This window comes from Anabrus simplex, chromosome 1, assembly GCF_040414725.1.
Source record: "Anabrus simplex isolate iqAnaSimp1 chromosome 1, ASM4041472v1, whole genome shotgun sequence".
Lineage (NCBI taxonomy): Eukaryota > Metazoa > Arthropoda > Insecta > Orthoptera > Tettigoniidae > Anabrus > Anabrus simplex.
Genome location: NC_090265.1, coordinates 446,743,917 through 446,758,756, shown reverse-complemented (window position 1 = coordinate 446,758,756; position 14,840 = coordinate 446,743,917). Strand labels below are relative to the sequence as shown.

Sequence of the window (14,840 nt, the reverse complement as noted above, 5' to 3'; positions counted from 1 at the left end):
CTTTAACAGTAGAATAGCAGCGAAATTCACAGGAAATATGAATGATATATCAACAAAAATATACAACAAATAATTACGTCAAAACAGAATTATTATACATGGAATTATATCAAATCAAGTCATTTCATGACAGCTTTTAGTGCCAGGAGTGTCCGAGGACAAGTTCGGCTCACCAGATGCAGGTCTTTCTATTTGACACCTGTAGGCGACCTGCACGTCATTTCATGATAACAAATGAAGATAAAGAATAAATTCATTAAATCAAGAAACAAAAACACGTGACAATTAAAAATTACTCACACGTAACCCAACACAATAATTACAAGAAATCGCACTTAAAAATGATATGACCGCAGTTTATTTATTTTTACAGTTTGTAGAAAATCCTTCTTTCTATATACTTGTTTCGAAACACTTAAGGTATTCCAAAGGCCCATGGTGACTCTACAGAACCAAAATATTTCCTTTACAGGTTACAAACTAAATAGGTGATTTTGCCGTTGAAATTCTGACCCTTCGTGGTGGGTACCGTTAGAAAGCTGTCTCCGAGTCTAACATGATGGCACCACAACTGTTGTCCTACGACCTACAGGAACGAAATTATACGGGACAGCAAATGTGAGAATTTCTTCATTTGCTTCATGTCAGCTACTGAATATCAATTCCGACCCATAATATGTGTATGCCTGAACAGTGTCGGCCTCCGCATCGTAACGGTTAGCACTATTAGCTGCCGTCCTCGGTGGCCCGGGTTCGATTCTCGGTACTGCTAGAAATTTAAGAATGGCAGGAGGATTGGTATGTGGTTGAAATGGTACATGCAGCTCACCTCCATTGGGGATGTGCCTGAAAAGAGCTGCACCACCTCGGGATGAGGACACGAGTTTACTCTTGTACGACTCGTTGGCTGAATGGTCAACGTACTGGCCTTCGGTTCAGAGGGTAACGGGTTCGATTCCCGGCCGGGTCGGGGATTTTAACCTTCATTGGTTAATTCTAACGGCCGGATGTTTGTGCTGTCCCCAACATCCCTGCAACTCACACACCACACATAACACTATCCTTCACCGCAATAACTCGCAGTTACCTACACATGGCAGATGCCGCACACCCTCATCGGAGGGTCTGCCTTACTAGGGCTGCACCCGGCTATAAATAGCCACACGAAATTAAAATTAATTGAATAGTGATTCCTTCACCCGACATAACGATACCATTACGGTACACTTAAGACATTTGGGGCAGAAGTTACATGATGTACGGAAATTTGAAAATTACTAATGTTTTAAAGTGTGATTATGCTCAGACTATATAATTAACTCTCTGTGTCGCTAATCGGCCAGCCATATACGTTAGTTCGCAATAAATAATGTCTATAACATAACAACCGTAAACATATAATCAGTTAATCTTATTTTATTTATGTATTGACGAGATGGTTAACTACTGCGATAACATTCATCTCTTCCTGTAGTTATCATCGGCAACTTGTAAATAAAACTGTATTAAATTGTTCTTTCATTTAATCTGAAGTTACTCTTGAACAGAGCGACCTTGTCATGAAAATCCAATGGGACAGCCCTCACCTGTCCCCAATCGTACTTCGTTTATATATTTGGAGCTTTTGTATTTTCTAAGCTTTTATTTTGTACCTGGTTTGTACTTTTTATTTATAGCTTATTTGTAACTGTTATATATTGTATCTGGTTAGAATTTATGGCCTAATGGTTCTAATCTTGCCAGACTAAATAAATCTAATCCAATTTAAAATAACCCTTATCTAATATAATTATCTTTCTTCGATACTGATGTCAACATTGAAAAGTAAGATTACATATCATTAAGCATTCAGTTAGACGGTTCTTTGTATAACCACTTTTCATTTGCTTAAAACATCCCTCTGAAATATATACAGTTCATATATGCCGAAACATAATGTTCCCCAGGCTTTCAGACCTGTTAGATATTTTCCCTCCAGAAAATATTGAAACTTCCACATTATATTATCTTTTATTAATTGCACAACATCTGCAATATTAAGAATTACGTTTCAAGGAGCAAGGAAAAATCTTGAACTACAGAAGAGGGAAAGAAGAGCGTTCTGGATACTAGAACTTATTTTAGGTCCTTTAAAATGATTATTAAGGACCTACAAAATAACAAAACCATTTAATAATAGACGAAGGATTGTATAATATGTATGTATACAATTAGAACGAGTCACTTCTTCGGTTATAATGTACAGCTGAGTTATAAATCCCCTCCCTTTGGATCAATCGTATAATAGTGCGCCTTCTTCAAATTTTATCATCAACAAATGCAATTAACTTAGAACGTGATATTATCCTAAGTACTTTGAAATATATACGAGAAATCAAGTACTTAACAATATCTAATGCTGTCTTTAACATATGTAGTTTAATGAATGTAAATGTTAACGTCATTTCTCCTGATCAAAGGGAAGTAAAAGTGCGACATTGCTTGCTAACATGACAGTGACTTCGAAACGAAAATGACAAGAACTAAAATGCAATATTTAGGAAATCACTCCGCACCAGAGATTGTAAATACGACAGTAATAACTTACCAGGTAAAGTCAGATAGAGTAAAGATTCTCACCTCTCCAAATTTTATTTATTTATTTATTTATTTATTTATTTATTTATTTATTTATTTATTTATTTATTTATTTATTTATCTGAAAGTACACAGCTTTTACACCCAATTAAGTACCTTCTTGACATTCAGTAACAATCTATACCTATGAAGTTAAAGTTTAACAAAGTTAAAAATAAACAAAAATAAAATAGAACTAAATTAACATTATATATGATACCATTTACAGTTGATAATAAATGAAAAATTCACTAAGAAATCACACGGTAATACAAAGCAAAAGACAATGCAAAAACAAACTTAAAACGTGAATGAGTACACTGGGAAATATGAAGAATACCCAAAGAAGGAATTATCAAAAATTTTCAAATTGTAAAGGCAGGCTTCTAGTTTCTTACTGAATTCTTTGTCCGATTTGGTGAATATATCGACTTATTTTGTTACAGTGTTATAAAGCCTTGTCATTTTTACGAAAGGTGAATTTGACTCATGCAATGTGACGTTTGAACATGAAATAATTGGTGCTGACGGGATCTTGTCTGCGGAACATGGAATGAAATGCGTCTTAACAGGTCCAAGGAATCTAATCGTCCTATTACAAATTTTTTTTGTATTTTTATAAAAATTCTGGACCGTCTAGTTTTCAATGAAGTAAACTGAAATATATTCCTTAATAACTGGGTTGATGTGTCGAAAGGGCAAAAAGTGTTAAAAGTTTTGAAATAAAGGTAACGTAGGAATTTGTTTTGTACAATTTCTATAGCATTCACTTGTTGCTTTGTATAAGGGCTCCAGATTATTACAGAATATTCCAGTATGCTCCGTACCAAGGTAATATATAATTTATTCAGTACAGAAGGCTGATTAAATGGTGTCGATGTTCTTATCAAAAATCCTAGCATTCGGTTAGCATTCTTTGTTATTGTATTGATATGATTGTTGAACGTTAGCTTACCGTCAAAAATTATACCAAGATCCTTAAACGTTAAAACCCTATCCAATTTTTTCCCCCGTATATGATAACTGAGACTTCAAATTCCGTCCTCCTGGTAAACGTCATGTATTTACATTTACTAACATTCAAAGACAAATTATTAATTTCACACCAAGAAATGACATTATTAATGTCCATTTGCAACTCGTCTTGGTCGTGGTGGTCGCTAATGTATTTGTAAAGTTTCAAATCATCTGCAAAAAGTAAACAGTTAGAGTGGCAAATATTGTCTGGTAAATTATTAATTAGAATTAAAAGCAAGAGAGGTCCAAGATTTGAACCTTGCGGAACACCAGAAGGACTGATAAAATTATCTGAAATTCCATTGTTAAAATAAACAAACTGCTGTCGGTTTTTTAAATATGAACACATTAACTGCAACAACTGTTTACAAAAACCAAATTTATACATTGTTGTAACTAAAATTCTATGGTCGACTTTATCTAATGCTTTGTCCAAATCCAAATAAACAACATCAGTCCTTCTGTTGGTATTTATGGTATCATACAAATTTTGAGTATAGCGCAAAAGATTGGTGATAACTGATCTGTTGGGTACAAATCCATGTTGAAATTCTGACAGAGCAAACTTAACATGGTTATAAATCTTATGGTGCAATATATGTTCGTATACCTTGGCTACGGCATTGATAATACACACTGGACGATAATTATATATCGTTACAAAACTGCCTGTCTTAAAAATGGGCGTAACTTTAGAGATTTTCCATTTTTCAGGAAAGGATTAAGTGCGAATAGAAAGGTTAAAAATGAATGTTAATTGATTAGCCAATAAATCAGCACAAGACCTAATTATATATGGAGGTATGCCATCAGGACCACTCGATCTTTTAGGCTTTAGTTTACAATTAATAGCCTTTTTTACCTCTTCAACAGATATCTCGCTAACATATAATATATCACCGAGCTCCATAGCTGCAGTCGCTTAAGTGTGGCCAGTATCCAGTATTCGGGAGATAGTAGGTTCGAACCCCACTGTCGGCAGCCCTGAAAATGGTTTTCCGTGGTTTCCCATTTTCACACCAGGCAAATGCTGGGGCTGTACCTTAATTAAGGCCACGGCCGCTTCCTTCCCACTCCTAGCCCTTTCCTGTCCCATCGTCGCCGTAAGACCTATCTGTGTCGGTGCGACGTAAAACAACTAGCAAAAAAAAAAAAACATATAATATATCAACAGAGGTAAATAGAGGAATGTAATCCAAAGCCAAATCATCCAATATATAATTAAAATCTGATCTGACGTACACTGACGAAAAATATCGAGAAAAGCCATGAACAACATTACCTCCCTCGTAGCTCTCACCATTATACTCAAACGTAGTTCCTCCTGATCTCGTGAGTCGCTTATTTTTAATGTGCCTCCAGAAATGTGTTATATCACATTTTAAAGTAACCTCTAATTCACTTATGTAATCTCGATATGCGTTATTTATTTTTACTTTCAATTCAGATCTGAGTTGTTTAAATCGTTCGTCATAGTACCTGGAGAATTTCCTCTTTTTGGCACACTTCCTTTTCTTTTTGATTATCTGAATGATATCGTGATTAAACCAGACTTGAAATTTTGATTTTTTAATGACTTGACCCTTAGGTATGCAATTATCAAAGCATCTATATATTGACGAGTAAAGGAAATCCACAGCCTCATCCACATTCTGATACGTATACAACGGGTTCCAATCAATATCTCTTAACTCGTAATACAGTTGTAGAAAATCCGCTTTCTTGAAATCATAGTATTCTCGATTTAAATTTTTTTGGTAATGAACACCTCTTTACTGGAGGTAATGATAAACAGAGTGTGGGATGATTAGGGTCTATTACGAAATTACCAAGCGATAAGGCTACATGGTACGGTGTGGCGACCCACCACCGGCAACCCTGAAGATAGTTTTCTGTGGTTTTTCATTTTTGCATCAGTTGCCAGTTTGCATCGGTGGTAGACTGTCGGCCTCCAGATTTCAAGATAAGGGGATGAAACCCAGCAGAGATGCGCTGCTCGATTTTTAAACGGCAGAAAATACGAATTCTGATCTCTTGCGTCGTAGGGTGTCGGCTGGTGACACAGTTGGTGTTCCTCCGAAAAGATAATATGAAAACTCATCCATAGGACGTTCAATACTCTGTGCTACTTGGAAGAGTAAAACGGTAAGCCGAAATTGGTAAGCAGGCAGCCTAAATGATATAAAATTAAAGTGCCAGTATATGATGGCTGATGTCATCTTATTATTCTACCACTTTTCCCACATGCGTGGAGTCGCGGGTGCGAATTATGTAAGCACACGGGGATTTGGGCCTGTTTTACGGCAGGATGCGCTTCCTTATGCCAACCCTATATGGAGGTATGTAATCACTATTGCGTGTTTCTGTGGTGGTTGGTAGTGTGGCATGTTGTCTGAATATGAAGAGCAAAGTGTTGGGACAAATACAAATAGCCTATCCAGTCCCAGAGCCAGAAGAATTAATCAGACGCGATTAAAATCCCCGACCCGGCCTGGAATCGAACCCGGGAACAGAAGGCCTCTACGCTGACCATTCAGCAACGAAGAGTTTTGGTGACGCAAGGATGGGAAAGGGCTAGGATTGGGAAGTAAGCGGCCATAGTCATAATTAAGGTACATATCTAGCATTTGCCTGGTGTGGAAATGGGAAACCGTGGCAAACCATCTTCGGGGCTGCCGACGGTAGGATCCGAACCCACCATCTCCCGAATGCAAGCTCACAACAACGCGACCCTAACTGCACGGCCAACTCGCTCGGTCAGCCAAGGAGTCGGAGAATGATATTATTATTATTATTATTATTATTATTATTATTATTATTATTATAGCTATACAGGAGATAATTTATTTACCCTGGCAAAGTTAGTAGCAGTAGCGTATTATTCAAAAGCCGGAACGTACCTTAAAAGCTACAGATGGCACTTTCTCAGTCCTACTTCTCTTCTTTACCACTGTTTTGGGGCCGATGACCTTCGATGTTAGGCCCCTTAAAACAACAAGCATCATCATCATCAACCACTGTTTTGGGTTATTTTAACAGGAAGTACAATTAGATAACCATTCCTTCTCAACTCTAATAAAGAGAAATAGGAACAGGCCCTACCCTCGAAGAACACAGGTATCGGTAAAAGAAACCTAAAGGGCGTGAGATAGATGAAAATGAAAGAATCTCTAGACCTCGCAAATCTGATACTATTGGGTTTGGAGAAGAACAAGAGTTGACAAAGGAAAAATCAAAGTAAGGAGCCTGGTACAAATAAGTCAATAAATATCAGACATTTAGATGACCCATAGTCTCTTCTCTCTCCCAAGTCGAGAGCCTTTTCAGAGTTTACTCTTTACGTCACCTCGTACGATAGGCAAAGGATAGGGACGTGATAGCCACTGCTATCTTTTCACGAAGGCGGCCGTTATTCGAATCTCGGCCAATGCACGAGACACTTATGAAGTGAAGATTCATGTCCCTGTGGTTCGAATTCCTCGAAAAACTGGCAGTCTCTTGGCTATGATCACGAAATCAACAGTCATATAAAATTGCAAGCTTGTTTATAGGCAGAGGATACTAGTGGGTCTACAAGGGGTTGAAAAAATCAAGTAATTGATCTTAAACAGAAAATCCAATAATATCCAATATTTATGTGTTTTGCCATTCCAAAACAACGATTAATTCGTTTCAGAAATAAATCAGCAGTCTTTTTTCCCATGTGAATTAGAGTCATCAGGCAACATTTTCAGTTCTTGGTATGTAATTAGGTATTCCATGAGGCACGAGACCAGCACATTCTTTAGTGGCGACGCTTGCGCAGTCACGGCAGCTGACCATGCGCCAGTGGTCAGTCCATCTCCCCCCGCCGGACGCGGTCCGCACGCACAGCAACACCGGTGAGAGCCAGCACAAGGGCTTGCCTTCCTCAGTATAACTTTTCAGCCATGGAGTTCACCGTGAGATATACAAGTACATTGCAGCATAGTGGTAAAAATAGAATACATCGTTCCACGAAATTTGCGCGTAATGAGTATTTCAGAAAATGTTCCACCAGAAGCTGAATAGTACCGCTAGTGTTACGTTCTTAGTGGAGAATTAATTGAATATATATTTGAAAACATTTTATTTAAAATATTGTGAAAGTGTGACGTGAAATTTCTAACATTCTATTTCGGTAGAAATATTTTGTGATATTTTCTAATAGTTTAAAACAAAAGTTACGTATTTGTCACATAAATACTCGTTGTTGTGGAATTATATATTATTATTATTATTATTATTATGAATATTTTAATTTTATCTTAGTCAAACCGTTAAAATAGCAAAAGTATGTCGCCTTGGAAAACAGCACATATATGAATAAGGCATGCGGCCGGTAGGGAGTGGGCGTTACGACACGCTACAGCGTTAGTGACATCATCATATATTGATGTTCAATATCGCCATTGCTTTGAGCATTCCTAACGTGTCAAATAGTGGAGTTCTGCAAGTGGATGCGGAGCGGTGTTGCATCTCCTTGCTGGGGTAATGTTGCTTTTGATTCTCCATTGAATTAGTAATCTGATAATTTCGAGAACTATATATGAGGAACGCAAAGTAGTGCTTTTAAGATAGTACACTGAATAATATTCTGTGGGACACCAATAAAGTCGGTGAATCGAATTATCGAAAGTTTGTGTCAGTGGACAGAGAAATTTATGTATTTAAATTTACATATATTTTTCTTAGTTGTGCAGAGCATTTAATACGTATCAAAAAAAAGAGGGATTACATTTTCATAAGTACTTTAAGCTTCCTTCGTAAAGTTTCCGAAGGAGATATATAAGTCTCTGGACTCAGTGTAATGTTAGACTTTAATTACATAATTAAATGTACAAGTAAATAATATAAGAATAAGTGTTATAAATGTTTTTATCAGAAGTTTGAAAGCTTAACTTCGTGATAAGAGCTCTATTAGAGTACAGCTCTGTGTGAGGATATTAGATGGAAGGACTAACTCTGGCGAGGCTGGAAACAGTCTAACATGCCTGCAGTTCCTGCTGCTACAATTATCACTAAGACATCAGCTAGCAGCACCGACAGTATTTCCACAAGCTCCCTTTCATCTCTCGGTACCGTCCAGCAGCAGCAAGCCTTCACAATTTTAAAGGACGAAGACGACAGCGAGGGCTTACTTTCTTCACAGCCAATAAATATTATCGAAACTGACGACGATATTGATTATTTACATGTCGAGGAAGAAGAGGAAGACTACAGCGCTGAGAAGATTGGAAGACAATTCCGAACAAGTCGTCCTGACCAACAGTGCATCACTAGCTCCAACGTTCATTTACTGGAGAAGAAGCTGATGGACTTGAGCCAGTCGAACGGGAGCCTTGAGGAGCAAAGGTTGTTCACAAGGACGAACGCGTATTTACGGAACAAGGTTAATAACAACTTAAAAAACAACAAAGTAATCAGTAAATCCATCAGTCACATCAATCAAACTCCACAAAAGAAACTGAAGAAAGATTCTAGTAAATCCCATAGCAATCTTCAGAAACATCAGCAGAAGAACAACAATCTCTATCAGAATCACAAGGAAGCTTTGAAAGGATATCATCGTAATTGCTACACATCAACATCAGTTTACAGCTCAAGAAACAACATGACTTCATCAGTGAGACAACCTCCCATTTACAATCGGGATTTCTCCAGCATCTCCGATTCCAAATCACAACAGAACGGAATCGGTGGGCGAAGAAAGAGCTCCCCTGAATCTGATAATTCTATGAGTCCATTTAATTCTATTAACAACAATAGCATTAATGCAAAGAACCGACAGAACGAAAACAACAATAGGTTTTTCAAAAACCAATTAAACAATACGAAGAATTCGGTGAACTATCGCATGAACAACCAAAATAACAATAACAAGCCATTGTTCGTGACTACGGTAAAGACAGGAAAGTTTCTAGATCCACCGCCAGAGCTCGCGTATCTCCTAGGACTGAACGTAAACACATCGGTGAGTTCTCTCAATGACAGCAGCAACTCATTGGAGGGATCTGTGAGGGACAGACACCAGCAGCAGGTGCTCCTGTACTCCTTTTCCAGTCAGCCCCGGGTTCTACACCAGCACCACCACAAGGCACGGTGTGAGGCAGCAGTCCGAGCCGCTACCAAGACCAACGATGACCCGCCGCCTCAACAGAGGACGCGCAGACACACCACCGCCAATGAGTGAGTACACGTCGTCACTATTGCCCTCTTGCACGCAGATTTCTGTTGAAATGAATGAGATAGTTACCTATAATGACATACATTATAGAAGCAAATTTTACGATTTACGTAAGTTAGAATAATTGCAATTCAGACTTCAAATTGCATTCTAGCTTTGAATTACAAGCAGCCACTGAGCTATGATTACTTCACGGGCAATGTAGGCTATCGTAAATGACACTGAGTTTTCACAGGCTTGTATTATCCCTGTTTTTGGCAAATGGCTATAATTTATTATTATTATTATTATTATTATTATTATTATTATTATTATTATTATTATTATTATTTTTATTATTATATTTTTTTGATTCGTTGTGCCCAGCTGTGGAGCGCGTTTGAACTTATTTTGCACAATGTTTCTTCTTCTTTTCTTCCCAATATCTCTTCATTTTTTCACTGTGTTCCTTTCTGCGTGTTTCTGTCCAGCCTGTATTTTTTCTTGTTGGTTTCTCTGAAAATTTATGTTTGTTTACTAAGCTTCTAAATTTCATTCTATCTTGAATGGTTTCGTCCTCAGTACCCATTTCTTGTAGATCTTCATGAATTTCTGCTAACCAATTGTTGCGGATTTTCAGGGTTAGAGCTAGATTTAGAATTTTCTTTGTCAGCCTGTTGTTATCCATTCTGTGTAGGTGTCCGTAGAATTTTAGTCGTCTCTTTCTGATGGTATCTGTGATTTTTTCTGTGAATTGAAAAATTTCGTGTGGTTTCTTTTTCATCCAGATTCCATTTTCGAACTTTGGTCCTAGGATTTTTCTGAGAATTTTCCTCTCTTGTTTCTCAATGCTTTTCATTTGTGACCTATCGCCAATGATCAGTGTTTCAGATGCATAAAGTGCCTCTGGTTTGATGACTGTATTGTACTGTCGTAATTTTGCATTTTTTGATATACATCTTTTGTTGTATCTGTTCCATGTGATTTTGTAAGCCCTTTGCAGTTTAGCAGTTCTTTCTTTGTTAGCTTCCTGATTTAACCCTGCTGGCTGAATAATTTCACCTAGATACTTGAATTTGTCTACTTGGGAAATTATTCCACAATTGGTGATTAATGGTTGATTGTCGAATCTTGATTATTTTATTATTATTATTATTATTATTATTATTATTATTATTATTATTATTATTATTATTATTATTATTATTATTATTATTACACAAACTCATCCTCTGGTACATTAGTACAATTGCACGGAACTTGCACACATTTCCACAGATACTAATCATAATGGCATGTTGCCTCCGAAGTGAGAGGTCTTTCGGGTTGACGCCGTACAAGTGATCTGCGCGAATGTGAGGAGGAGGCCCTACCTACCACGAATTCTAATGTTGAAGACGGCACAAATACCCAGCCCCCGAAACATAGGCCAGAAATCGATCCCGGCACCCCTCGCACCAGAGGCATACTAACCATTTAGCCATGGAGCCGGACTCCAGAGTTACTGTACTGAGAGCCACATATCTCTGGATATCTTCAGTCAGATAGTTGGGCAGCTGAAGCTCCTTTAAGGACTTTTTGAGGTTGTTATTCTCCAGTTCTGTTGCTCTAATTATAACTAGTACTATGATCACTTAGTCCATTTCCTACAGATCTCCAACATGTTGCGCTAGCAGTTGATATTTCTCTACAGTAAAGCCTATCAAGTTGGCCACCTCTGTAACGTGACCACCTGCTGATACTGACCACACTTCCATGGAACCGACAAATCTCCGTTGGTTTGTACATAGGGCCTACAATTTGTTATTAAGATGACCGCTTGTCAAACTTGAATCTTGACCACTATACTTTATTTAAAGCATGTTTCGCCTGTATAAACTTAGTTTGGTAGTGTATTCCTCATAAAGTAACAAGACCACATTCCAAACACCTGCTTCCCCCCCCCCCCCCTCCCTCTCTCTTTATTTGTCTCGTTAAATGATGATATACAAGTAAGTTCACACTGATTGGTTTCCCAACCTAAAAGTGGTCTGTGCTATGGATATTCCAAGATGTAATCAACCACAATAATTACTGTCCGACTTGTAAGAGGACAGACGGGAAAACAAGCTATGTGCAGTAAAGTTGACAATCTTTGACTGCGGTTAAACACGGATAATCCAAAATGAACGTGAAACAAACATGTGCTTACTATGTTCGATATTTTTTCCTACGTGAGCAGTGTTGTACTGTACTGTGCTTTAATGTGTTATAGAATGAAGGCCGAATATGACTTGGATAGTGTAATAAATATGTTTACATACTGTGGTAGAGTACAGTAGCGTAATTTGTATGTTCTCACTTGCTTTTAAGAATAATATACAATATGTTTGTGTAACAGGACCATCTGCCCATGTTGACCAGATTTGACCGGAACTAAAGTCAAAAATATAAAAGGTATTATCAAAGATATAAAGTTTAGTAATGTGTGTTCGAAATGGTTGTTGCAACAAATACATATCTATGAATGGTCAGATTACTTAACCATTTACAGTCTAGTAGTATATTTTCAGTAGGCACCACATTTTCAACACTTTCCAAGACATACTCCTACACTGATTTTTTAAAGAAAGAAGGGTTCAGTACCCATGCTATAAAACTCACTCTGCCTCTGCTAACTCCAATCAAGTTGCGCCGCACATCGCCCTCTTCAGAGCTGCTGATTGCGGGGTTCGATCCCACAACCTACTGAATGCCAGCTTACAGCCACACACCCCGCACCGGTCATTATTGAATTAACTGAAGAACTCTAGTTAGTGTACAGTAAGTTTGTACTGGGGATGAACCAAATTAATTTTAGAGAACAGCTTCGTGGCTGAGTTCTAGAACTAGATCTCTAGTTCAGTCTCAGCTATTCTTTAGAAATTACACATTAGTCCTGTCGTAATGTTCTCACTACTTCAGTGTGGCAGAAAAATCGTCTATCATCAGCATCAGCATCATCATCATCATCATCAACAACAACAACAACAACAACAGCAATAACAACATTACATTATCTTACCTTTCAGAGTTCAGTTTGCAAGCCTCCGTGTATGTACTAAATGCCTCCACGATCCTCTATTTGTAATTAGATCTGTGGTCTCGTTTAGTTCCATACATCTTATCTTCAAATCATTTGAAACTACGTCTAACCATCGTCGTCTTGGTCTCCCTGTACTTCTCATGCCCTTCATGACCGAATCCACTATTATCCTAGGTAGCCTATCCTCTTCCATTCGCTTTAGACATTCATAGTTAAATAGATTTTATTATAGATGTGTGAAAAATATGATACCAAAATTGTAAATTATCTTTCTTAGCAAGTGACACTTAAATAGAGCCTTCGATAGTGAAATCAGCGTGCAAACCGTGGACTCCTTCCGAAAATCGGCATAGGTTCATACACTAACAGGATGTGAGACGTGTGTGGCAACAGTTTAGTCATATAATGCTTCAATTTTATTTTAAATGACAACTGCCATTTTCCTTTCCTCATTGAACTCGTGGGCCAGTCTCTCTATTTCTTATATTAATTTATTTATTTTCATGATAATCATACAAGAGAGAACAAGTCTCCAATTAGAGTATACTTCACAAGTTTAAAAACCGAGCAAGTGGCCGTGCGTTTAAGGTCGCCTAGCTGTCAGCTTGCATTCGGGTGATAGTGGGTTCGAACCCCACTGTCAGTAGCCGTGAGGATGGTTTTCTGCGGTTTACCATTTTCACACGAGGCAAATGTTATGGTTGTACCTTTATTAAGGCCACGGCCACTTACCTGTCACTCCCAGCTCTTTCGTATCCCATCGTCCCCATAAGATCTATCTGTGTCCGTGGGACGTAGAGCAAAATTATAAACAAGATAATTTAAAAAATACCAGTACATAGACTAATGAATTGCATTAACGATGACGATCATTATGATGGCAAGGATGGTTAGAACGTCATGTAGTAATTACTACTAACTTAAAACTATCAGTTAATTGCTCACATTTTAAACGTTTGCCAGTACCTAAATCATGAGCCTGAGCTGAAGAAGAAAATTTTGCGTGCTTCAGCCAAAAGCTAGCTTCATATTGATGCTGTTATAGGCTACTTATCGCATATTCTGTGAAGTGGTGAGTTATTTTGACTGGCTCTTTTCACGCTTTCACTACAGAACGTAAATAAAACTCGTGTTTTCACCTATGGTATATAATTTTAATAATGAAAGAAAGTACGAATTATCAAGGATGTTACTTACAACTTTGTACATAAATATCATATGGCAAAAATCTCTACGTGATCTGAGAGATTTGAAATAGGCATCTGTGAGCTGACACTCGTAGCTCACATTTAAAGGAAATTCGCCCTAATATCTCATACCGTATATAAATTTCAGGAAATGTTTCTGAACTTTTTTTAAAATTTCGATACCTTTAATATTACAAGGGTTCCAAATAACAGCAGCGTATTCACTTCTAGAACGTACTAAGGTACTGTATCAACGTATCAACAGTATTTGGTTTCGGAGCTAAGGAGTCTCCCATCTTCCTCGTCTTTTGTGACCTTTCATTTCATCCTTTGAAAGATCAAACTCTGGAGGTGGTGATGGTGGTAGTGGTGGTAATTATTATTGCTTTAAGGGGAAGTGTAATTTGGCAACCATTGCCCATAACACTAATCAGAGGCGAAAATAGAATAGTTCCGGTCCTTCGAAGAATGAGAAGGGAAGTTCTTTTAAATGAAAGAACCTCTTTGTTTCACTAATCTAATATCGTCAGGGTCGGAAGAAAAAAAGAGTTGGCTGGGAAGGACAGATAGGAAAAGTAAGTAAGTAAGTCTGTCATAAGTAAAGTCCTCCTTTCATTTTTTTTTTTTTACTGTCTAGATTCCGTACCTCTTAAACTAACGACACGACTCGGTGCTTTGCTTCGCTTACATCAGAAAATCAACGATAAACTCATACCTTCAATGGAATTGGCCTTTTAGTATCATAATATCAATAGATCAAGCGGCTCTTAAC

The 14,840-nt window shown here is 37.6% G+C and overlaps 1 protein-coding gene across 1 annotated transcript in view; it reads left to right on the top strand.

Annotated features, from left to right (window-relative positions):
• The first annotated feature begins 8,641 nt into the window (after positions 1 to 8,641).
• Positions 8,642 to 14,840, top strand: part of Rsph3 (Radial spoke head protein 3) — a 145,812-nt gene continuing 139,613 nt past the window's right edge. Inside the window, exon 1 of the mRNA XM_067146269.2 lies at positions 8,642 to 9,840. Coding sequence (XP_067002370.2) covers positions 8,642 to 9,840 — 1,199 coding nt within the window. The remainder of the gene's footprint in view (positions 9,841 to 14,840) is intronic.